Source organism: Vidua macroura, chromosome Z (assembly GCF_024509145.1).
Source record: "Vidua macroura isolate BioBank_ID:100142 chromosome Z, ASM2450914v1, whole genome shotgun sequence".
Lineage (NCBI taxonomy): Eukaryota > Metazoa > Chordata > Aves > Passeriformes > Viduidae > Vidua > Vidua macroura.
In genome coordinates, this window is record NC_071611.1 from 80,838,754 (window position 1) to 80,865,148 (window position 26,395).

At 43.7% G+C, this 26,395-nt stretch overlaps 1 protein-coding gene across 2 annotated transcripts in view; it reads left to right on the top strand.

The window, feature by feature from the left end:
• Positions 1 to 944: 944 nt before the first annotated feature.
• Positions 945 to 26,395, top strand: part of EDIL3 (EGF like repeats and discoidin domains 3) — a 239,371-nt gene continuing 213,920 nt past the window's right edge. For both annotated transcript variants that reach the window (XM_054002699.1, XM_054002700.1), the window contains exon 1: positions 945 to 1,028. In XM_054002699.1, the coding sequence (XP_053858674.1) occupies positions 962 to 1,028 (67 nt within the window). In that variant the 5' untranslated portion in view covers positions 945 to 961. The remainder of the gene's footprint in view (positions 1,029 to 26,395) is intronic.

Below are 26,395 nucleotides of genomic sequence, written 5' to 3' on the forward strand. Positions count from 1 at the left end.
AGCAAGGCTGGGACAGCACCTACGAGACAGAAGTTTGTGGAGGGCAAAATTCCTCCGCGGAGAGTAAAACACCTTCGTGAACAGCGTCCGCTCCCTGATAGACGAGGGCAGGCACCCCCCAAAAAACCAAACTAGCCCAGGACACGCGATTTGCCGCGGGAGAAGAACCCCGGCCACGCACACCGGAGCGCTGCGGGAGCATCCCCGGGATCAGCCGGGGCCCGCGGGGCCCCGGCCCCGTGCGGGAGCTCCATCCCGCACCCTCCGCACCCCGGGGTCCCGGCCCCGTGCGGGAGCTCCATCCCGCACCCTCCGCACCGCGGGGTCCCGGCCCCGTGCGGGAGCTCCATCCCGCACCCTCCGCACCCCGGGGTCCCGGCCCCGTGCGGGAGCTCCATCCCGCACCCTCCGCACGCGGGGTCCCGGCCCCGTGCGGGAGCTCCATCCCGCACCCTCCGCACCGCGGGGCCCCGGCCCCGTGCGGGAGCTCCATCCCGCACCCTCCGCACCGCGGGGGCGCGGCCGCGGGCGGGGCGGGGCCGGGGTGTGTCCAGCGGCACCGCCCCCGGGATCCGCGCGGGGCGGGCAGGGCAGCGGCGTTAGGAGGAGGAGGAGGAGGAGGAGGAAGGCAGAGAGGAGAAAGAGGGGGAGGAGAGGAGGCGGCGGGACACGGCTCGGAGGCGGCGGCCGGGCCATGCTGGAGGCGCGGCGGCACCTGGCGGGCGCGCAGAGCGGGCGGGCGGCGGGACGGGCTCCGCGCCGCGCGTAGGGCGGTGGCAGCGGAGCGGCGGGGGCTGCGCTCGGCCGGGAGACACTCCGCGGGAGGGACCTGCGCATCCTCGCCGCGCCTCGCATCGCCTCACCGGGCGGAGGCACCGCCAGCGCCCGCCGCTCGCATCCCTCGGCTGAGGCGGAGGAGAGCAGGAGCAGGAGCAGGAGGAGGAGGAGGAGGAGGAGGAGGATGAGCCGCGCGGTGCTGGCCTGGCTGGCGCTCTGCGGGAGCCTGGCGGCGCCGCGCCCCGCCCGAGGTGAGGGGACGGAGGACGGCGGGGACGGACGGGGGACGGGGGTCGGGGTCGCGCCGGAGCTCCCGCAAAGTCGGAGTCCAAGTGCGCGGGGGACCGGGGAGGTGGCTCTCAGCAGGGTGCCGCTGTCTGGGATCTCATTTTCTCATTATGCATAAGGAAAGAAAAAAAAATAATAATACTTATCTCTGCGTTTGAAATAGAAGCCGGCGGACGATCCATCCTCAGACTCTTTCTGTTTTGAAACTGTGTTTAATTAGAGGGGAAAGAAATGCCGTGAGAGATTAAATATAATCCAGATGAGCGGCTGGGAAGATTTAATATCCGCAGAGCTGTCCCCACCGCTTTTCCCTTCCTCCCCCCACCCCTCTCCAACCGGTCTTCATTGTAATTTGGAGGCTGCTAGCTCCGAGACGGAGACCCAGCAAACCGCGGAACACTTTGCAAACACGTTCGGGAGCTTGAGCATCTCGGCAGCAGCGAGCAGTTCTTGCCAGGCGACCCTTTCGCTGCCTCCCTTTAATTAGGTCTTCTCCATCCTAAAACACCCGCGGCGCCTTCTCGGGGTCTCACCCCCTTCCAAAACAGATGAAAAAAAAAAACCCTACCAAAACCAAAAACCCTCCCGGAGAAGAAAACATCAACCCTACCCCAGAGAGACAACTTTAGATCTCTTGGGAGTTGTCTTTATTATTTATTTTAATCAGTTCTTGCAGGGGTTTACCCTCCTAGCATTGAAAAGTTGTATGAGCTCATGGTGCGAGGAGCTGGTGGTGGGGCTGCGGGCACGGTCCCCCCTCCGCAGAAGGCTCGGGGGGCTGCCCGGGGCGGTGGGCGATCGCTCGCTGCCCGTCCCGTCGCGTCCTGCCCATCCCGGCTGTCCCGCCCGGGCTCCCTCCGCACTCCCGGGGAAGGCGCTGGGCTCGGCTCCGGGACCCCCGTGGGTCCCCTCCTCTTGGCCGCAGACCCTCGAGGGCTCTCCTCGTCCTCTGCGAGCTGCGAGCGGCGTCCTGTGCCGCGGACGTTCTGTGTCTCTGTGTGATCCCACCCGGCGTGGAGACCCCTCTATCCTCCTGCTTGGTAAAACAACCGGCTTGGTTGTCCTAATGAGTACCAGAATATTCCCGCTGACTTTTAGACATCTTCCCCTCATTATTAACTTTTTTTTTTTTTTTTTTTTTTAGGTTTCAAAATGAAACCAGTGTATCAGTAAAAACTGAATATTTTATTAGCCCTTAAATTATTCAGCACGGCGGCTTCTCAAAATCCGGTAGCATTCACACAGTTGCAGTGAGCATGTGATAGCTTATGCAATATGTCCTTGTACCTGCAGCTAATTCCCCAAAGTCTCTTTTTTAAGCAGAAGATAACTGTGTCTGCCACAAAGCCTGGACTTGTCATAAGTGCTTTGCAATGGGCTTCCTTGGAACTTCTGATAGCTCATATCTGTGATGTTTTCTCATTAAAGTCTACAGTTCTGCCATGTTTTTAGGTAACTTCAGAACAGAGAGAACTTAATAGGTTTTCTAGCAGAAGTGAAATAGGAAGGAAAAAAATCCATTTGCTCTGTGATTGCTTGAGCTGTGATTGTTCAGTTAAAGGTTTGTCCTTGGCTCTCAAAAAGAAACAGAAGAAAATTATACTGAGTCTTTTTTTGAGCTGAAATGGAGCAAAATGCTGCTTGACAAGTCTGATATAGTGGGTTAATTTTGGTGGCTGTCATAACATTTACTTTTAATAGATCCTCTCAAAGTTGCAATGACTCTAAGCACTGTGAGTAACCAAAACTCTTTCAAAAGCAGGTTTTGAACAGTGCAGAATTTGTCCCAACACATTATGAGTCCATTCCCATAATGGCGTAGGAGGAAAACCAGTGGAAGTGTCATCTGTGCAGTGGCTGGCTACCACCTGCCTCTCGGGGTGAATTCCAAGTGCAGATCAAAGTTAAGTCATATACTTCATTATTGACCTGCCTTTCAAGCCCACTGTTAAAGAAAAAGACCAACTGCTTTTTTTTTGGCAGAGCTCTGCAAAGTAATGGTGGAGGTCAAAATCCTGTTTGTTCATGATGTCTTAAAAGCACGTTTTGCTTTTAGTGTTTGGAGCAAATGCATAGTATGTCAGCAAGTTTGGGGTGGGGTTCTTTCTGTCTTTTTGCTGTTGTTGTTGTTCTTGATTTTAAGGGAGAGAGAAGGGCGAGAGAGATTGAAAGATAGTAATGGATGGAAAAGTCATCTCAATGGGAGACTGTAATTTTCTTCCTCTTGGCCAGTCTGATGAGTTTGCAATCTCATGCACTGTAACAGGAGCCTGATCTTCAGAGATGTCTTTATATGCAAGCGCATGATGAAACCAGCCTTCAAGGGTGCAGTGACTTCCAGCCCTTGGGTTGCAAGAAAGATGCAGGTGCATTTTTAATAAGCAATGCCCTTTTATACATATTTAAAAACAGCTGTAAGCTTTTACATTTGCTGCTGTTGCTGTTCCTTGGTCGAATTTGAATGCCAGGCGCTCTGGTGCTTTACTGTGCATAGACAGACAGTAACTACCAGAGTGACTACAGAGACTGCTGGAGATTGCTTCAGGAGGAAGAAACACAGTGCATCCCACTTGCAGTAATACAGGTTCATGAGTACCACTGTGTGGGTTTTTTAGGGTTTTTGGTTTTTTTTTTTTTTTTTTTTTTTTTTTTTTGTCCCCAGCAGCTTTACTAACAGTCGGTGAAGACTGGGATCAGATGAAAGGAAAGCATGATGTAAAAGTGGTGGCTGTTTTGGTTCTGAGATGCACCTCTGGCCATGGTGTAAGCTGATCAACAACAGTAAAGGGTCTATAGGTGCACAGTAGATCAGTGCATCCCATGCCTTCATGATAAACATTTTTGCAACAGGACCTCCTGAAAAATTACCATTTGAGTTGTCTTTGTAGTGAAGCTGCTCCCTGGGTTGTATCGTGCTTCTCCACTTAGCTCTCTGCTGAATTTTTAATGTGTGGTTTGCCTAAAAATGATATTGACATTGCTGAAAACAGGCAAGTCTAATTCTCTATTTTATAACTGTATCCTGTCAGACTGAGCGAAAAACTCTGGAACTTTGAAGGAAGCGTTTCAAAGATGCTGCTTTTTCTCCATTACAGTGGGAACCTTCACTCTCTCTGAGGCTTAGAAGTTTCTATAAAGCCCCTTTCTGCAGCTGGAATCAGCTGCAAGGAGCAAAAGTGCTGAGAAACAAGAGAGGTAAACTGTAGCTTTGTTCTTATGTATCTATACTGAAAGGCTGAAAAGATCACAGAGGCTTTTAAAGACCAAGATTCTTCTGTTTTACTGAATGCCTTTGCATCTTTGGACAGCATCTGCTTCTGTACAAAGTGCTGACAGTGTGACCCTGCATAATGATTTTCACTGTTCTTTTAACAAATTACATTTGTATTCAAATTGATTTTCCATGACTGCTCGTATAGCCTCCAGAAAGCATATAGTGGATATACTGTTGTATTCTGTACGTGTCTGGTCAGCCTAGGACAAAATTTGAGGTCAAGCCATGCATTATTATAACTGGAATTAATCGTTCTGGTAGTATTAGTTGGTTTTTTTCATGTGCCCAGACTCTATTTCACTGCCCTTTATGTCCTTATCCTTTATGTCTCTTTTCAAAGGATATGCTTCATACAAGGTTGTGTATCAATGGCACCATAGGAGAAAGGGTCACTGTCTTATGTTTTCACATTTTTTCAATTACCACCCAGCTGAAAATCCAGGAAGTTATCCATTCTGGAAGTTATTTCAAAAGACAGTAACTTTAAATTGAGATTTTTATACCTTAAATTAGCTGTTTATGCATCACATTCCCCTAGAGCAACGGTAACAAACTCACAGCCAGAAACCCCTTCAGCCTAAGTGGAGATACCTGGGGAAGCTGTGTTTAAGAAACTGCAAGAATCAGAGATGAATCTCTGTTATTCCCAAATTTATTGTGAGTCACAATAGGAGTTGGCGTGTTACTGTTTTCATCTTAGTCTCCTAAACACCTCAAACTTAGGTAAGCCACAGAGGCAGGATTTCTGAAATTGTGAAAGATGGTCGGTGCTGTATTACAAGTGAGATTAGATGTGATGAAAAAATCCTTCCCTGGCAGGGTGCCCAGAGCAGCTGGGGCTGCCCCTGGATCCCTGGCAGTGCCCAAGGCCAGGCTGGACACTGGGGCTGGGAGCACCTGGGACAGTGGGAGGTGTCCCTGTCATGGCATGGGTGGCACTGTGTGACCTTTAAGGTCCCTCCCAACCCAAGCCAGTTGTGTGATTTTATGATATTGAGCATCATTCCAGCATACCTGAAGCCCAGCTTGAGTTTGAATAAATAAATGGGTACTAAATTTAAGTTTCAGAAAAGGTTTGCAGTCAAAATACAGTGAAATCTTAGTCAGATGATGCATTAGTCAGAAAATAAAAGATGAGTCAAAGGATTCAAGTCCAAAGAAGGGTAGTAAGAACGTTAACATCTGCAAAATTAAAACTTCTGGAAAATGCTGTTTTATATTGGAGCACCAAAACACATTTTGCATTTAAAGTTCAGGAGACAACCTAGGGTAAAGGAAAATTCAGCCTAAATTCAGTGTGCTATGTCAGTCTGAGGAATAATGGGTCTAAGTTTCCCTTTTTATAGGAAACTTGGATCTTATGTTTGAGGGAGAACAACTCATCGTGTGTAGCGACAGCACGGTATGGCTGACTTTCCAACAAGCTATGTAGAGGGTAGAGCAGCTTTTTTGTCATTCATATTGTGGGAACAGAGCAAGGATCTGGTCCAAACCCAATACCTGCAGTTGTGTCCCAGGAATCTGGAGGCAGAGAACCTGCACCACACCTTGGTGCTTCGAAGTTTCATCAAATTTCAGTCTTGCTGGTGAAGGAATATACTTAACATACTTGTGGGGTTTTTTATTCATTTGTTTGTGTGGCTTTTTCTTCCCTCTAATCAGCAAGCTGTGTTACCTTTCATCACAGCGGGGGTGTTCTTCTATTTTAAGTTCCGAAAGCTGAGAAATGAAGCAGACCATAATTATCTAATAAAGTCTCTAGCTAATCACCAGCTAATAACTATATGTGGTGTGTGTGTGTGTGTGTGTGTGTGAATGCGTTATCATATGAAACATACATAAAAACATCTTAATTTTACATAATGCATAGCAGTTATGTGCAAACATACTGCACTTTGGGTATAATTTGGGTATATCTACACTCCAGAGACCATACAGAGGAATTGCAGCCACTTATGTGCCTCACATCTGGTCTGATACTTAGAAGTTTAGGAAATGTTAGATAAAACCGAATCATCCTATGAATTCTTGATGCACAGCTTTGTATTTGAAGTAAGAATTTGTTATATGCAACAAAAGCACTGTTTAGGATTTTTTTTTTTTGAGGTTATTGGTAGTATTCCTCACTCCACACACCTTTTTAATAAGGGGCAAAAGGGGGTTTTATGGCTTGCATATAAAAGACTTATGTCTATAAGGCTTACATATTATGACTTATATATATATATATATATATCTCCTTGGTGAAGTTGTTTGAAAATGGGCAAGTAAATACTGACACAACCACAGAATATGCTGAGCCCATCCAGCTCAGCTCCTGGCCCTGCACAGACACCCCAAAATCTCACCCTGTGCATCCCTGGATGTTTGTCCAAACTCTCCTGCAGCCTTGGGGAGCCTTGGGGAGCCATTCCCTGGGGAGCCTGGGGGAAAGAACCTTTCCCTGAGATCCATCCCAAATCCCTGGCCCAGCTCCAGCCCTTCCCTCAGGCCCTGCCAGTGTCACAGGGAGCAGGGAGCAGAGCTCAGAGTTCAGATCAGAGATTAGATCAGAGATCAGAGCTCAGAGCTGCCCTTCCTCTTCCTCTCACGGGGAGCCTGCGATGGGTCTGCCCTCATCCTCCTTTCCTCCAGCTGAACGCACCCCGTGCCCTCAGCCGCTCCTCACACGGCCCCTCCACACCATTCCCCATCCCCAGGGCCCTCCTCTGCACGCTCCCTGACAGGTCAATGCCTTTTTAACCCCGTGGTGCCAGAACTGCGCACAATATTCCAGGCAAGGCTGGGGCAAGAACCTTTTCCTGATATTCAACCTGAACCTCTCTGACACAGCTTCAGGCCATTTCCTGGGCCCTGTCCCTGGTCACCACAGAGCAGAGATCCGTGCCTGCCCCTCCTCTTCCCCTCATGAGGAAGCTGCAGAGCTGCGCTGAGGTCTCCCCTCAGGCTCCTCCATCTCCATAGACCCAGTGCCCTCAGCTGAGCTTCCCTCAAGGCCCTGCACCATCCCCAGGGCCCTCCTCTGCACACTCCCAGACAGATTAATGCCTTTTTAACCCTGTGGTGCCAGAACTGCACACAATATTCCAGGTGAGGCCGTCCCGGCCCAGAGCAGAGCAGGACAATCCCTCCCTGGCTCGGCCATGCTGGGCCTGGTGCCCTCAGGACAGGGATGTCCCTCCTGGCTCCAGGGCACTGCCGCTGACCAGAGCCCCCATCCCTTTCCCTGGCACTGCGTCCCAGCCTCTCATTGCCCAGTCTGTCCATGGGTTATCCCATCCCAGGGGCATAATCCAGCAGCTTCTGCAGCTGAACCTCTCATTTGTCACGGCCCCTCTGCAGGGCCTCCCTGCCCTCAAGGGAGTCAACAGCTCCCCCCAGTTTTGTATCATCTTGTGAACTTGCTCAGGATCCCTTCCAGTCCGACACTCAGGTAACTCCTGAGGATGTTGAGGAGCACAGGGCCGAGGATGGAGCCCTGCAGAACCTCACTAGTGATGGGTTCCCAGTCTGATGTCACCCCAGCCACTGTCACCCTTTGTGCCTGACCCACAACCCAGCTGCTCACCCATCTCATGATGTGTTTATCCAGCTGTGGGACGGACAGTTTGTCCAGAACAACCCTGTAAGAGACAGCATGGAAAGCTTTTCTGAAATCCAAAAAGATTCCATCAGCTGGTGTCCCTTGATCCACTGAGTAGGTCACCTTGAAAGGAAATCAGGTGTGACAAGCAGGATTTTCCCTCATGAAGCCATGCTGGCTGTGACCAATGACTTGTCCTCCAGGTGTTTTTCAATACCTCCCAGAATAGTCTTCTCCATACCTTTACCAGGCTCTGAAGTGAGACTGACAGACCCGTTGTTTCTAGGGTCTTCCTTCCAGCTTCAAGTCATCTGGGACTTCTCTGGATCCCCAAGACCACTCAGAAAGAAAGGTTTTGTGGTGATATCAGCAGCTGTTTGAGGATTCTCAGATTAATCCCATCAGGCCCCATAGATTTATAGGGATCCAGCTGGAGCAGCAGACTGGGGTTAACTAGGGTCGATCATTCTCACAGTCATGGTCCTCTAGCTCAGAGCACTGGCACCCTTTTGGTCCATCTGTGTCAAAGAAGAAGGCAAAGGATGCACTGAACATCTCAGCCTTGTCGCTGTCCCTGTCTGTAAGGTGACCATCCTCTTCCTGGAGCAGGCCAACGGTATTTTTGCACTGCCTACTGCCATTATTTTATTCAGAAAATCTCTTTTTATTGTCCCCCACAGTTCTTGCAGCACTCTGGGAACCCAGGACATCCCTCTGGCTGCCCTGGCTGTCTCGAGACCCTGGCAGGGGGCTCAGAGAGCTTGGTACGAAGTCAAAAACACCTGTGGCTTCAATTTTAGCCCGTGGAAAAAACTACCAACTTTGTGTGAAGATTTACAGGTCACAAGAGTTTGATTTAATGTAACACAGGATGAAAAAGTAGAATTTTGGGGTTTTTTAGAATGGGGTTCAGGAGGCAAGATGGAGGAATTTGGGTGTCTTGTCCTTCTCCTTCTTCTTGTCCTCCATCTTTCACTGTGATGGTGACACTTTTTGTTGGTTTAGAGTAGAGACATACTGTCTAACATAGGTGATGGGTATTGGGAATGAATCGTAAATAAAGTACACGTAGTTTTTAGTATAAAATATGAACACCGCCCCAGAGGGCAGACAGAATGCCATGATCCGACTTGCTAGACAGAGCTCAGCAGGTCAGAGAAAGAATGCTATGGATAAGAGAAAATAAACAACCTTGAGAAGAAAAACCAACGCATCTGGACGACTTCTTTGGCTGCGGGGCTGGGAGGAAAAGACTTTTTACGATCTCAGGGTCATCTTGACCACAGAACCCCGAGACACAGCACCAGCTTCATCTGAGCCTTGGCCATGCAATTTTCTCCCTCCACTGGCAGCAGTGTCTCTGCTTTCTTCCCATGCCACACTGGGCCCTGCTCACACTGGGCACACACCTTCCTTGATTGCCTTGCTTCCAAGAGAATATTCCTGTTCAGCCAAGCCATCCTTCTGCCTACGCTGTTTAAGTGGAGAATCCTGGATTATCTCAGCTTTCCCAACTGCGGCAGCAGAACGACAAGTTCTGGGTTTTAGGAGTCAGGGTTTCAGGCTCAGTATTTAAAGCAGCAAGCTGGAGTGCGCAGATGACAGCAGGGAGGAGCAGCAGATGGATAAGGAGGCTCAAGAAGATCAGCGCTCTTTCAGCAGAGCCAGGGCAGGAGCTTGGCACATCCCAGCAGGAATCTGACGATGTGAGAGAAAAATATGCCTCAGATTTGTGGGTGTTCTGTGACCCTGGAGGCCGCAGGGGGACAGGGAGGGGAGCAAAGCCTCCCCCAGAGGAGGTGGGAAGTTTTGGTGTGGGATTTTTCTGCTGCCTCCTCTCCCAGGTGGTGTGTGAGAGAGTGGGGTCAGATACAGAGGCATAACCCCCACCGAGGGCGCAGTTTCTGCACAGGTGGTGGCTCTTGATTAAAGCTGGTAGAGAAATTTCCTAACCCAAAGTGTTCTATCAGAATATTGCAATTCTGTACACACAGCAGTTTAACCAGTGAACAGCCTTACTCTGCAGTGTAGCTTGCACACCTGGGACAGCACGAGCTCAGGTGACTGTTAAGTGCTTCACACTATGATTTGAACCCCAGAGTTTCAAATTTTTATTTTTAATGCAAAGCAGGGTGTTTTCTCAGCATTATGCAAATAATCTTCTCTCATTCTTCCTGCCCCTCACTCCCTGTGACTATTTTTTTCCTTGATTGTTTTCAATTCCAAACAACACAAGGCATTTATTTATGCACAGTTAGATTATGGTCCTACTGTAGGATAAAGCTACCATTTAGACATAGAGACCTTTTTATTCATGTCTTTGAGTACTCTCACAATAGTAACTTTTTGACAGGCCAAAAAAAAAAAAAAAAAAAACAACCAAACCAAATGTGAAAGAGATGACTGCATTGCTAATTTTTAGCTGCAGCAATTTTATTTGCTAAGCTTCTGTGTAGGGAGGCTGAAAAAAATCTCTGCAAAATCTGCTTTTTTTCCCTATCATTGTCAAGATGCTGTGTCAACCTGCATAATTATGGAGAGCTGTGACAGTGGAGCATAAATAACAGTAATTTCTGGCATCTGATTACCCATGTCTTAGGTTTCTGCAACAGTGAATCTACAACAGATCACACAAGAAACACTTAAGATAAGACTTGCATGTGCCAAGCGGAGGCATGAAAAATAAAAAAAAAAATTAAAATAAATTAGACTTATTTTATGTTTAGCATTTGTTTACATCTTTCAGTCTGTCTCTCCCTCATGCAGGAGAGCTTCTATCACTGCTGGGTGTCATTGCAGACAACCAGCCCCAGAAATCCAAGTTTCCTTCCTGATTACTCTGTATCACAGTTCTTTAGACCATCCTGCTTTAATTTGTTGGCCAGGGTTTTTTTTTTTCCTTGGGTTTTTTTACTCCTTTTTCAGCTCAGGCTTTTGAAGTAGATGGAGAAACTATTACATGCAATGTAACTTGTCAGATTCCTTCTTTGTGTGAGGAATTGCATGGGATTGCTTTGCAAGGTCTTTTCTAGGTTAAAAACTGAGACCCACTAGCTGATTGCTTTCAGATACCATTCCAGAACTATTTTAAAACCATGCAGTACTATTTATTTGAACAATTTTAAGGGAAGATTAGCTTGATACTGTGAATAATGTACAGCGTGGATGGGGAAATGATGTGCTGTTGTCATGGGAAGTGGCTGAAATGACCTAGTAGCTCCCTTCTTTGGTGCATGTTATATATGTTTCTTTAATGATGCTTTTGTGTAATTTCTTTAATGTCTTTTTTTATGCTTTACCTTCAGACCTTGTACAGAATGATGCACTCCCTACAGATAGCCCTTCAGGATAAAGATCAACCTCTTTGATAATGGCTTTCATTTTCTTGGGTGTGATCAAGCCCATCCTATTCTGAACAAAAATGCTCTGGTTCCTTCCTAGGATAGTTTTACTTAACCTTAAACTCTTACTCTGAATGTGAGTCTTGTGGTTCAACCTACCACTAAAGTCATAAAGGAAAAAAAAAAAAAAAAGGTAATTGAAGCCATGTCAGGCATAGCTGGGAAAGTAGTGTCAGCGTATCTTTTCTTTTGTGAAATCCATTGGGGAAGAAAAAAAAAATCAAAGCAACATTCTGAACAAGAGCTCGGAAATCAGCTGGAATAAAGTGTGATTGACTATATATATTGACTTAATGTTAGTACCACATCAATATTGTTTCACACAGCAAGAGTAGTGATCGCTCCAGTATGCCTCAATATCTTTCAGTATAGATGAATAATTACATAAAAATGTGAATTTAAAACCAGACAGTTATAGAGTAGCGGAATGGTTTGGGCTGGGGAGGGATCTTAAAGCCCATCCAATGGCACCCCAGCCATGGCAGGGACACCTTCTACTGTCCCAGGCTGCTCCAAGCCCCAGTGTCCAACCTGGCCTTGGGCACTGCCAGGGATCCAGGGGCAGCCACAGCTACTCTGGGCACCCTGTGCCAGGGCCTGCCCACCCTCACAGGGAACAATTTCCTCCTAATAATTAATACAAATATAAATACTCTCTGTCGGCCTGAAGCCAAAATGCTGAGTGTGAGTAAAAGTGGAGCACTAAGAGGTGTAGTTCTGACTTGTGGGCCAGAGCAGTTTGGTCAGGGACGGGTGAAACAAGTATCTGGTCTGTAGGAACCTTCCTGAGCTTCCAAAGTTTTTTTTTTTACTGCAAGTCAAAGCTGAGACGAGCAACTCTGTGAGATTTGATCGTTTGGCCAAAGCCCATCTGATTTCTCTGTCACTGGCTTTTCAGTAATTCCAGCACTAGTAGTGGTCTTACGCAGAACAGTAAAATTCTCTGGTAGTTTGCCTTCTTGGGATGGCTTAAAGCAGGAGCAGTCCAGTCCCAGTGATGGTGTAAGGAAGGGAGATGGGGACAAGGAAGGAGAAGCAAGTGGCATGGACAGGGATGTTGAACACTGGATGTGTCCTCAGCTGGTTCTTTCAGGGGTGAGTTATAGATAGTTTTCTCAGTGCCCGTTTTACGCATTTTTCTTCCCAAGAAATAAATTTCTGGACCAACTCTAAGACACAGGGTGCCAGATTTCGCCCTGCCTCGAGTACAGCTGTGTATTCCTCCCTGTGGAAATGTGCAGAAGTCAGATCCATGAGCATCCCTTGCATTCCTGTCTGTTTTGCCTTGGCATAGATGAAGGCAGAGGAGCAAATTCCATATTTCCCTGGCTATCTCCCAGTCCAAAGTGGCCATCTCACCATCCTGGGGCAGATCCAGTGTTGATTAACTAGTCTATCCGAGTAGGTTATTTTGTTGAGGACAAATTACAGTGTTTTTTTTTTTTTTTTTTTTTTTTTCCCTTCCCTAATTATTTTGTAGCAAATATTTATCTTGTGGATAAAGATCGCTCCTGGGCCACGCAGAGCAGACGAGGCTCAGAAGCTCCCCATGTGCTCTCAGTGGAAACAGGAGGAGTTGCCTGCCTTAGAAATCCTGCTCTGGCTTAATTCCAAGCAAGAAATCTGTTTTAAAACTACCAGGGAATCGATGTGGTTCTGGGTCCTTCATTCAGAACAGCTGAAGGCTGAGAAGGAAGAAAGAAACAAAGAAGATAAAATGGGTAAAAGCATTGTATGCTTCAGTTACCTCAGGAGGAAAAAGAGAAAACTCTTCAAAGTATCTGAGACTCCTGACTGACTAATTTTGACCATTTAGCCTGCTGCTTGATGGTTTGGGATTTTTGACAAACAATTTCTTGAGGTTTTGTGGGTTTTTTAAAAAATTTCCCATAGAGTGTAATAAACACTTGGCAATGGGTACATTGGTTTATTTTCCAGTTGATTTCTGGTAAAAGCATTATACTTGTAGAAAAATCTGAACAGAATTTTAAATTCTATCTAAACATTTCCCTTTGAGGCAGAGGAGGGAAGGAGAAATATCCCAAACCTGTACCCCAACTTCACTGAAACAAAAAGCACTGGTATTTAATTATGTTTTTTTAATTTTTTTTTTTAATCTAGAGGAGCACCATTTGCAGACCTGAAGAACTACAGCAAAAACCAATGCTTTTAATGTTTTCTGACTTTCAGGAAGCCACCCTTTCACTCCGTTAATGCTCTAATAATAATCGTGAAGTCTTGTGCTAGCATCTTTCATAACAATCTTTTGTCCTTTGTGTCACATCAAGATTTTTCCTGTCCTTGCCACCCATCTCTTGTACTTGATGTGTTTGTACCTTCCATCTCTGAAGTCTGAAAACAAAGGTCAATACATCAAGTAGAAAAAGGCGTCTACTTTTAACAGAAATGATGAGTTTTGATGACTTGTGCCTGATGAAAGCCATGTTTTGGTTCTCCTGGATTGCCAGCTCCAGTGCTGCAGCCACAGCAGATGCTTGAATATCCATCTCATTCTGTGTGTGTGTAAGAGAAGTGTTGGTATACTGGAAATACTTAGGATTTTCAGAGATCTCAAAAACAGGGAATCATCTGGAAATGCTGTTTCAGGAGAACTCTCAGTTAATGTCATTCAGTGTTATTCTCACTTTATTACCATGCATGCAGGAGATTCTCATTTCTTTTTCGTTTTCAAAATGAGATGCAAGAAGCTTTTACAATTGAAATTGAAAATGCCTGGCCTGTTTACAACATGGTATATGTATCTTGTAACAGTTGGGCTAATTTTTAAAAGCTTTTTGTGTTTCCTACAGAACAAATTTTCTGTAGGAAAAGCAGCTGTGGAAAGAGACTGGTTTTTTCTCAGCCCCATTTTTCTGTTAAGATACAGAAGTAAGATTACTAAAGATTTTAGAGATAGTACACATGTTCTTTGAAAAATAACAGCATAAAAGACACAGAATTGCTGTTCTAGCAGATTACAGGCTAGAATGTGTATCTGTTGAAATTGGCCTTATGGAAGGTGCTTCTTCAAAGTTGATGTAGTTTAAAAAATAAAATACCAACTTATTTTGCCTCCTACCCTCCTTGAATCACCCCTGCTCTTTGGCTTCACCCAGCTTTTATGATTTGGGGAGCAGCTTGAGGCATGGGCATCATTCTACCAGTGACTGAGGAATTCCTGTTTCTTCAGTCTGGGTGAGAAGGGAGAGTATTTAATCTTGATGCTCTTTAAGATATAACAGACCCCACATTCTCCTGCTAGAAATGAGGAATTTAAAGAAATTGCATCTCTCTGGAGTTTGTTCTTGGGGCAGCACAGGTGTGTCCCCATATGGTCCTGTCAGACCTGATGGGGAGTCTGAAAATGTCAGTGGCAGGAATTGTATAAGAATTAACTGGGGAGGAAGGGGTGTTTCTGTACTACCATGCAATTTTTTTTTTTTTTTTTGGCTTTTGCCTTATTATAACATATCTGTAAGCACTAACACAGGACATATCTTTATCCAGTATTTACATTCTGCAAGTGTTCACCAAAAAGTGAAGAGTGGTGGTGATGTTTGTAGACAAAACATATTTCTGCATTCAGTACAGCTGTCTCAGGCTGTCAAAAAATTGTCTGGAAATGTTCCCCTGCATTAAAAATAACTGTATAATTTATCCTTGGTATCTCGTGTAGTGACCTAGTTTGTTTATCACTAACTACCTTGAGTTTTTCAACTGCAGGTACTGTTGTCTGGCAGAGTAAAAAAAAATATTTCTATATTTACTTATTTATTAATGTACTTTTGTAGAAAGAGGTGTAATTGTCAACTGTTTGGCTGGATTCTTTATTTCTTCAGGCCCGAGCTTTCAATGAAATCCTGATTTCTTCCTTTGCACAAAGGCTTTACATGGAATTTTTCACTTTTCTTGTAACTCTTCCATTAATTGAAAGCTTTCTAATAGTTCTAATAATTAGCCATGTTACAAGTTATAATGGCCAAGAACTGGAGCCAGGTGCAGCTGTAGTACACTTAGAGCAGGAAATGTAGACAAAAAGCTTCACTGCATCAAACATGATGTTATTTGAAAGTGTTTTCAGGTTTTGGATTTATATTATACCTTAGCCCACTGCTTTTCTCTGGTTTAATATTTTATCCTTTTTCTTTTTCTTTGGTTTATATTTTTTTTCTCGTTTCCCATTTTGAACTCTATTGAACCTCAGGATTTTTGATTTTTCAGTGGGTGGTTCAAAGACCAAGGGCCCTGATAGATGTTAATCCAAACTTGATGTTGAAAGTAGGTTGCTTTTCAGATTTAACTTTTTGAGAAATATGGATTTTTGTGGCTTCTCTTGATTTTAATAATACAATGACACTTCTATTGAATACTGCTAGAACAGCTTTACACTGAAGCTGCCTCTAGATTAATGTCTGCATCTTTGCCAAAACTATTATCTATATTGCAAGCTGTCACTTTATGTCTAAAGTAAATAATTAAATCTTCAGATCAGATGTATTGTTGCATCCTGGGATTGGGTTTTAGCAATGTACAGTTTTTTTATTATTGTAGACATAGTTTAGAATTTTATGGTTTCAAAGAACCTTTGAGAAAAAATAACTGTATTACAGCCTGCTGGAGAGAGGGCTAAAACGTCTCTGAAATTTTTGCTCGTTAAATTACTTTCTGTGGTTTGGATTCCTGTTTTTCAGTCAAAAACAGAGAAAAAACTGCCAACACTGAATTAGTTGTGGCATGCCTTAACCACTGTGAGTCTCTTTATGATCTGGTCTGGGGCCCTTAATCTGAGTTGCTTGCCAGCAATTATGTAAAACATTTACCTTTTTTTTTTTTTTTAATTACAAAATGGAAAGGTCGCCCTTTTGCAATGTGCCAGTTGGGTAACATTATTTGTCCCCAGAATGAGCACCTCTGTCTTTCAAGTGTGGGTGTTGCAGGTGGCCGTTTGCTTTTGCCAACTGCTCCAGTCCTGTGTTGTGAGACGGGAGGGAAACATAAGGGAGCACCCCCAAATGAGCTGTGGGTGGAAATGTCCATGGTGGAGGAAGCTGGAAACTCATAATTTCTGATGTCACATCTCATCCCCACCTCTACTTTTGCAACTGCAGGGGACTAAGGAAAGGGGGAAAAAATGGAAATTAATACAATGTCCCCCAGGTCAGTGGGACAGGATGGACAGGATGGACATGATGGATTTCATCCAGGGGTGCTGGGACCTGGGCAGTTCCTGTGCAGAGCGAGATATCTGTCACCTCTGGGACACCCAGGGACGGCCCTCGTGGCCAAACAAAGGTGAATATGGGTTGCACCCATATTCCAAAAAGTCCCAAAGGTCAGCTGAAGGGGAAGCTCCAGGCTGGCCTTTTCCAGCCTCGCTGGGAAAACCACGGAGCTCGCTCCTGGGCGGGGATGGAGAAGGTGCCTGGGGCTGTCAGCACGGGGTTAAATCCCACCTGAGCCACCCGGTGTGCTGGGGAGAGGTGACTGCAGGGCTCTGGGGAGAGCAGAGGGTGCCCGAGCCTGGGCTGGGCCAGGGGCCCAGGCACTGTCACTGCTCCCACGTCCACGTGGACAGAGATGTCTCAGGGGATGGACGGTGGCACTGACACAAATCCTGGCTTTCGTGCTGGGGCTCGGAGGGCAGTAGCTGATCAGTCACATCACTCTGGAGATTTGTATCAACTGGGTTCTGTCTGGGGCTTCCTTTGTTTCACATCTGCATAGGTGCCCTGAGCTAAGTACCCCTGACAGGTGACCAGGGATGCGCTCAAGGGCCACCAAGAGGGGCCATGCTGGGGAAATAAACCAAAAGGACCCGTAAAGAACAACAAATGGCAAGACCTGCCTTTGGGAGGGAGAACCCATCTGTGAGAGCACAGATGTTTAGTTTTTGGATCCCCAGTTTAGGAAAGGACTGTTTAAATGGGTGTGAGGTCCAGGAGAGCATGGTGTTGTTGGGGACTGGATCTCCTGCCCTGCAAAGAGAGGGACGTGTGGGACCTGGGCTGTGTCATTGCAGGGGCAGATTGAGGAGAAATCCTCAATCCTGAGTCTCTGCAGAAGGGTGAGACTGAGGAGACAGAGACAGCAGCGCGTGGCAGGAGGATCAGAGTCATTTTCTCTGTAAATATAACTCTCAATAGGGGTGAGGATGAAATCTTGTGCCCCTCATCACCCTCATTTTGAGTATCTGTGTGAGATAAAGCATCGTTCAATTCCATACTGCAGAACAGTCTCTCCTTTCAATGGAAAGAATAGGGTTGTATTTTATGTAGATGCTGGCAAAATAAAACCTAATACTCACAGGATGCATCTGGTGTTTTTTGGTTTTGTTTGCTCATTTACTTTGTAATTGTTGCTTATCATTAATAAAGTAGACTAAGCAACATAAAAAAGCAAGCTGTAATTTTCAGTGTTCTGGTTTTTTTTTTCATTTTGCAGTTTTCCCTTTATAGTCTTGCAGTTGTGTTGGCTGCCAGTAAGAACCCCAAACCAAAGATTTACTTGCATTATTAAGTTTCCTTTATTTTTGTTTATGAAATCCAAGTGGAAAAAGAAATGAGTCACAACATGTAAAGACTCATCTTGCACATTTTCCTCCTAGAGATGGTAATAGAAATGCCCAATTTCCAGATTGTGACAGAAAACCACAGCTTTTTTTCAAACACATTGGAAGGAAGTTATGAGCCTGAATTTTTAAATGAATTCTGGATTTGGTACAAGAGATCTCAGATGAAAACCTCCTGCTCAGATGATGAAGTTTATAGATCTGAGATTCAGTGATCATGTGAAGAGTTTAACAACTCTGCTGAGTGATGAGGGAAGAAGTTAAAATGAACTGAATTGGTGATTCATTTTGGTTACACTCTGAGGAGGAACAGACATTTTCTAATAATTAATTATCTAATTTAAAGCCTCCCTATTTCTTGACTGAGGTAAAAAATGAAGCATTTTGTATAATAAAGTAGATGATATTTAAAACTAATGGAAAGTGGTTTTATATTTTTTCACAAAACATATAGGTGCTTCAGTTCACTGGCTCTGCCTCAGGAAATCAGTTTCAAGCAAATTAGCTGGTAAAATGAATGTACCCTGCACTGGTTTATTAATGAAAGCAGTGTGTAAACACAGCTGATCAGTATATGGCAACCTGCATAAGTAAAGGAATAAAAATATGCGTGAATTAAATGGTCTTGATTACTGGCCGTTGATCATGAGCTGTGTTTGATATGAAATGTTTCTTTTGCTTGAAAAGTGAAAACGTGTCGGTCCAATAGGCCAGACAGTTTTCATTGCCTTTGATTGCCTTTGTTAGAGATTGAGAGCAGTCAGTAGAACTCAGAAGTAGGAAAAGGCACAACTTGCAGTGCTGTGCTTCTGGAAGGTACACCCTGAGATGTAAACATTGCACCCTTTATCACCCAAATACCCACCTCAGGGTTGTGTTCAGGATTAATGTTCAGATTTCTGAACGTGCTTACACACCATGATACCCTCCCGGAGGGAGAGAGTCCCAAATGTCTTGACCCATTTGGCAGGGGGCAAGGTGCTCATTATAAATTCTCATCAGACTGAAAAGAAACACCTATCCATGTGTCAAGGGAATTCTTTATTATCTAGTTGCCTTAACTCCAGCAGTTAGCCACTATTAACTCTCAAAAGCTTTGGTTAACAAGCCCTTAAATTTTACAAGCTCCAGCAGCAAACTTCAGGTACTAAGATCTCAACTTTTACAATTACAATTATAAATGGCACGCTCCCAGTCCTCTTAAGGAACTTTGGTGTGGAGTAAGGGGTAGAATAGGATAACCATGTCTGGACAAAGCAGGAGAGAAGAGACATCAAGGTGGCGGAGGGAGAAAGAGAACAAGGATCTCCAGTCCTTAGATCCCACATCGGTCCTGCCACGTGGATGGTCCAGGTCTGGGCTCAACAAAGAGAATGAGGGAAAGAGAGAAGAACTCATATACTTCCTTTGATAAGGTTTCCTTCCTTTACCTGGTGCACATCTCAAATGTAAAGCAGATTTTTCATGCTAGTGTGTTCCTGCATGTGCAGCCCCTCTGAATCCCGCAGGAAGTGAGGAGCTGCTGCAGGTGGAAGAATAAGAATGTGTTTTATTTTTTATCCACTGGCTTGAAGTCGTCTTGTGCAAACATCCCATTGCTGCTCATACAATTTCTGATCTTGAGCATGAAACTGCCTTGCAAATATTAAGAGCAATATTTGGGGTGAGTAGAGAATCTGTGTCTCTTTTTATAAGAATGTGTAAGGAATTCTTGTGCCAGTGGTATATGGCAAAAGCTCTCATGGCAGTTCTTCGAAGACCATGGTTAAGTAAATTTGCCTAATTCTGTTCTCACAGCATCTAGGGACATATTGGCTGACACCATGGATTGTATTAGCCAACCATACAAAATTAAAAAAAAAAAAAAAAAAGAAAGAATGCCCAAGTCTTTGCAGCCTCAGGATAAGACAAAACACAGCCTGAGCACAGAATTCTGAAATTCTCATTTTCTCATTTCTGATGAAATGAGATTGTGATGGTCAAAGTGGCTACAGCAATCTCGTGATATAAGTAAAAGTCAGGGGTATGGTGTGACACAGAGAGCTTTAAGGATGGGTTCAGAGAAGATGAAAAGCAGCTTTGTTGGACCTCTTAAAAACCTCTTTCCAAAGCTAAAAGGCGATGTGGGAGAGAATGAAACACGGAGTGCTTTGGTGACAAATTTTCAAATACATGGAAGGTTCTGCTGGACTTTTTGTTACTGAGTAATGGATGATTCATTAAGAGATGCTTCAAAGAGCTTTGAAAACACAGAGTGGTGACATGTGTGGGACGTGGTAGGAGAGAGAGAGAGAAAATGGAGTCACAAAAGGACATTAATGATCAAAATGAAGCAAGAGCCCTGTGCAGTGCTCTGCAACAGCAGTTGGGAAGCTACTATCCCATGTCTGGAAGCCTGAGTGAGAGATGGCAAATTAGTACAAATCCCAGCAGATGAGAACTTGGGGTGATTAGCTGTGCCAGTGGCTAGGAAAAGAGGTGTCCTGGGGGAAAAATTAAGGGAAAAAAAATGGCATAATGTCAGCCACCTCCTCATTCTTACCCCTTGCAGAATCAAGTGGCAAACAAGGTAACACTGGTCGGTGTTTCAGTGTTATTTTGTTCCATAGAAGCTGTTATAATACAGGATAATTCATATAATGGCAGAAATTCGAGGTCTCTGAAGACTTGGGGGGAGTAGTTCACTTTTTAATGTGCTTCTTGGGGACAGTGAAGGTTAGGGCTCAACTCTTTGTTCTCCTTTATCCATATCTCTCTGTCCAGAACTTCCAGTGTGTGTCAGGAAGAGCTCTTCTGTTTGCCCTTTGAAGTGTGTAGGAAAAAGGAAAAAACCTTCCCTGATGAAGTTTCTAAACCAACTAGTTGAACATGTCCAGCTGGTTCTAATTTTCTAATTTTCACTGTGTGGGAGAAAAATCTGCTTTGTATCCACACTGCTTGAGCTGATGGAGAGTGAAAGATGGTAATTTGAACGAGAGGCGATGAATCTGTTATAAAGATCTTGGAGAAGAATCCAAATTATTGTAGTCCAAGTTCCAGGCCTGTATTTCTTCAAAAGAAAAGGGTAAGCAGGGAGAGACTCTGCTCTAAAATGAGATTTGGGGGAAATTTGGGAAATTCCACACTCTGAGATCCAAGTGTGTACAGGTATTGCACTATGCTGGGCTGAGGTCTGAAAACCCCTAACCCTTCGTGCTGCCATGGCCTCCTCCTTTGCAGTCATTTCCAAGGACAGGAATTTCCAAGGAATTCCAGATGCCTTGGTCTGGTCTGCCCCATAATTACTCCAATCTAATGTGGGTAATTAGGGACTGTAAGTTTTGGAACCAGTTGTGTAGGCAACTGAGAGATCATTTAAGATTTAGTTCATGAAAGTCAAAGTGTAAGTCATTTGGAGGAATAAAAGGTGAAGGAAAAAAGTATTTTTAAACATAAGTTTCAAGTGAATTAATATGTTATATGCTATAATATTATGCAGAATGCCGGATCAGTATTGCATGCAGATTTCACCAGTCTCATTAGCCTTCAAAAACCAGTCTGGTGCATGATTTAATTGAACAGACTTAGAAAATTATTTACTTCAGTCAATACCCACAAAAGTTTCAGATGGCCATGTGTAAAGATTCAGTGAGCTCACTGGGCACAAGAGCATGTTTCATGCAAGAAAGAGAGAAGGGAATGTGATTTCGTGTTCATCAACATTAGTCAGGTTCCAATTTATCCTGCAGGAGGAGAAGCACATCTCTGGAATGGGTTGTGATGAACAGCACATCTTAGTAGTTTGAGGCACTGGTCTGCTAACTTAGGCCACAGGGAGAGGTCGTTGCTGCCCATTAGTGAAACTTGTTTGTTTTCTCTGCTTTTCCATCTTTAGAAACTTTAAAACAAACAAACAAACAAGGAAACAAAAGAAAAACACATACACACAAAGTAAAAGAAAAGAGCACAGGTCCTTTGGAACATGAAAGAATCAAAGTACTTACTGTCCGTTGAGAGCATATTGGAGAATTTTTGTGAAAACAGATCTCTAATCAATTTTGTACGTGTCAGAGTCAGAATTGTCCAGTGGGAAACAGGAATTGTGAGTTAATTTGATGTGGGACCCTGACTTCCATTTGTGTTCTATTTGCAGAGTCTGTGTTGCCAGAGGAAGATGAGGAATTGTCCCTTTTTTTCTCTAGCTCTCCTTTTCAAGATATTTTAGTGTCTTGTCCTTAAATAGTATTTGAAAAGCTGCATCTTTTAAGACTTTTAAGTAATAGAACTTTGAAAGAGTGTCTCCTTACGTTATATTCCCTGTCTGCATAAACTCAAGGAAGGGTAGTGTTCAAAAAAACTATGCATTAATTTACTCAATTCTTGAAACAGTTGAAATTATTTTCTCTTTCCTCTTTCAGATAAAAATGGCCTGTCTTAAACTCTAGCTAAAAATAAACTATATTTAAATATCTGTAATTTTTTACCTGGCTTTTTTGGGAAAAGCTGATGGAACACATCAGTCTTTTTATCTTCCTTAAATTTTACATCTCAAATTGTAAAAAAGACCTTAAGTGGACACTATTTACTCTCAGTGTAAATGTAGAATGGAAGACAGATCTTGCTCAGGTTAAATTTTTTAGTTCAGTCCTGTAGGGAAAAGTAAAATGGCAGAACATCTTTGTGGAAATGGAGATAGCAGAGTCTCAGAGGAAATGAGCCAGAGAGGTAAAAGTAACTTAAGGTTATTTATGCTTTTGTTTCCATACCTTGCTGGCAGCAGTTGCTGTTTTTAAAAGTAGCCCTGCTTGCTTCTGGTTGGGAGCCAGAATTTTGGAACATCTCTTGTCTTCCACCAGCTGAGAGCCTTGCCCCAGGTTTTTGACAGAGCACCTTAAAGCACCTGCTGCCCCTGTGCTCTGCTTTCTTTTTCAGACATGAGCAATGCAGAGTTTGGGTACATGCAGGAAGGTAATTTTGTTGCCAGTGTTTGCTTTGTCAAAAATTTATTCAGTAGTACTTGTCTACCAGGGAAACAAAACAACCAACCAAACTAAAAAACAACAACAACAAAAAAGCAAACAAACAAATAATCCCCTGCAGATGAAAAAATAGACAAAAAACCACAACAAAAAAAGCCAAACTAAACAAAAAAAACCCCAAAACAAAAAAAAAAAAAAGCCAAATGTAAAAACCCAGTACACACTCACAAAAATCCCCCTGAAACCCACCCCCAAGACAAAAAAACAAACCAAGCCCAAACAAAACAAAACAAAAAAAACCCTCCACAAAACCCCAAAAATCTCCACTATGTTCAAATAATTCCATGTAACCTTAAGAGAAGAGTCTGGAAATATGTCAAATAGCTGTAGAACATCTAGAAATAGTAGAATAAAGCCAAGATGCTTTTGAAAATGTTGATACTGCAAAGTCTTACTGTATGACCAATGTTTCAGGCATCTAAAGATGATATTTACTAGAATCAGCCTGTCTGGGGAGTTTCCTGCTGGGGCTGCATTCCCTGTGCTTTTCATATGGATCTCTGTGTGTTTGCTTCTTACTCTTCCCATAAAGTTAAAACCAAAGGTTCTGTAATTCAAGGGCCAGGATAAATTTTTCTGTGTCATTCCAGCCAGCGTGAATTTTGATTTAGCAATAAATGAGAGCAGAGATGTGGCTTGTTTTTAAATTTCTGTATTTTTTAAATCATAATAAACCTATTTTTAACAGCAAATTACAAAAAACAAACAAACAAACAAACAAAACCAAACAAAAAAAACCCACAACAACAAACTTATTTTCATTATTTAATCATGTTTCAGGCAAATTATGTGGCTACTCTGTAGAGAGAGATGGAGCAACTTCTCTTTGAGGTCATCTGTATTTTTGAGTTCCTTAATGCTATTATGATAAAGATTCCATGGTGCTTTCTCCTGTTCTTTTTGATATTCTGGTGGTGTTCCTCCCTGCCCAAGTCACCAAAGTCACTAAACCCAAGTAAAACCCATCAAATTGGTATAGACACATGGGATAGTTCCAAGATTAATACCTGAAGGGATTGTTTCTTGATCACCAAGACCTACAGCTTTCAAATATTTGTCCTTCAGAATCAGAGGTTTTAAATACACTCCGTTGATCTCAGCTGTGTTAGAGTTATTTTTAAGCCATTTCCCATTTCTTGTCTTCACTTCACAGCTACTGAAGTTTTTAGGAGTAAGAAAGTAAATCATGCTGATTACAGGCTTCCATTAAACAGAAATAGTAATTTTCTGCACTAGAATTACAAGTATTTTTCATTTAAAGATAATTAGATGTATATAGTGGATCAGCTTAAAATTTGCAATTAAAATGACTGAGTAATATAATAGAAGAATTTCTTGGAGCAAATGGATTTTCAGACTTCCATAACTATCTCTAGCAGGAAATGAATATATATATAGTAAGTGTTTTCTTACAAAGGGTGAAACTGTTGTTCTTCATAAAAGGCAGAGAGCAAAGAAAAAATTATATTGGGTGTGCCATAAGAATTGGGATATTTCTTGAATGTGGGGTCTAATCAAAAATGTCACTGTCTCTCCCCAAGGTCTTAATGGTTATCAAGGTTTCAAATTCAAATAATCATCAGGTAGTGCAAACCCATTGAAAATTATTAATATCTGAATGTGTTTATTCCTAAAGGTACACAGATAAATTCCCTCTCAGATTAATGAACAAACACCCAGTCATTCCAGTATTCCCTCTGTTGGTTTTCAGATGGAAGCTGAATTTTTGGCTGCACTTCAGGAGCAGCTTATTTGATGTGACAGTGCTCTGTATTCAGCAGTGATGTGGCTATCTGAAATGGGAATAATGTGTTTTCCTTTCACTAGTGTTGCCACAAGAGGATTTAAATCATCTGGCAGTATTTCAGTCCAGGGCTATTCCAGCAGGAAAACTTAAGGACAGCAGAATCGTCAAAATAAGACTAGGACAGAGAAGTCAAAGGGATAAAAGACAATAATGGGATCATTTGAGGTATTTAAAGAGTAAGTCAAATGCTTTCTAAGTAAAAACAGTCCTTAAAATGCGTAAGCTGGGTTTGGGGTTATTTTTCACTTTAACTAGTGAAAAAATTGCAACTGTGTATTACAAACATATATTTGAGGGTGAAACCAAATCTGTTAAGAGAAAAACCTGACACCAGCAAATGAGTCTATAAATAAATTTGATAGGTCTGTTCATAAGACCTCCTGCAGCACTTCCCTGTACTGCAGTGGACACCTTTTCCTTGTTTGTTAGCAGCAGGAGATGGGGCTCAAGGTTGTGCAGCTTTTAGAGGTTTTTAGGAAGGCTGAGGACGTCTCACTCGTGAAGTGTGACTGCTTATAAACAGCAGGACTCTAATGAAATACTGGTTATCTTACTGGGACTTTCCACATAAAAACTGAAGCACTCAGACCTGGGTAATTGATAAAAATGTCCTTTCTCTGGATGAGAACCTTATCCAGGGACTCCAGGTGTCTGCATTTGGGAATACTTCTTGTTTTGTGCTCCTTAAGCATTTCTCATGATGAAGACCTACTTCAGGACTAGCAAACCATTTGGACAGCTCATTATACCCAGAGCAATAGATGTGAACAAACCAGGCTGTGGCTCCCCGGGGTCTTTTTGGGGACTGTGAGTGCAGGTCTTTTGTGGACTGGTAACTTGGGGTCTCATTTTCAAAGCCACGAAACTCTTGGGTCTCCTTATGCAAGTTGCATCCCTTGCTCCTGGTAATTCTGCTGCATTGTGCAATTCCCAGCTTCTTCTCAGCTGCTAGACTGACCTGACAAACTCTGGGAGCACAGACCTGCTCTAAATGGTTCTGGGTCTGCTTTAGTAAAATGTCCCAATGGTAACAGGAAAATAACCTGGGAAGGTTGAATAGCATTTGCTGTCTCGTAACCAAACATAATTACCAGCATTAGCTAATAACACCTGGAGAAATATTTGATTATATTGAGCACGCTCTTTGATTTATGGGCAACATGCTTATTAATTAGCCAGTGGTATGGAAGGCTGCAAATGGTCTGTGTGGAGCAGGCCCTTTCTTAAAATGAAAAGCTGGTGTGTCATGGGAGGCTTTGAGGGAGCCAGATTTCTTGAGTTTGTTGTGTTTAAAAAAAAAAAAACGAAAAACAAACAAAGGGGGGATGTGTCCAGTGATACATACACAGGAACAGATAAGACTCTGCACTACAAAAGTTGAGAAGGAAAACCCAATTTTGCCCCAATGCAGCCCTTGCTGTGAGCTCAGCACAAAGGGGCTGGACAAGTTTATCCCTTCTGTGTTGTCTGGTCCAGCGGTGGGCTGATGGCGCTCAGCACTGTGGTGCCAAATGCAAACTGCACATCCCTGGTGTGGGATGCAGAGAGGAAAAAAAAAAAAACCTCACACAGGGTTGTGTCATCTGCAAAAAAGGTCTCAGTTTTACTCTTAGCTCGGGGCTGTGCCAGAAGGCACAGACCACTGCCAGGGTTTTGTACTTTCTGCTTTCTTGTCCCTT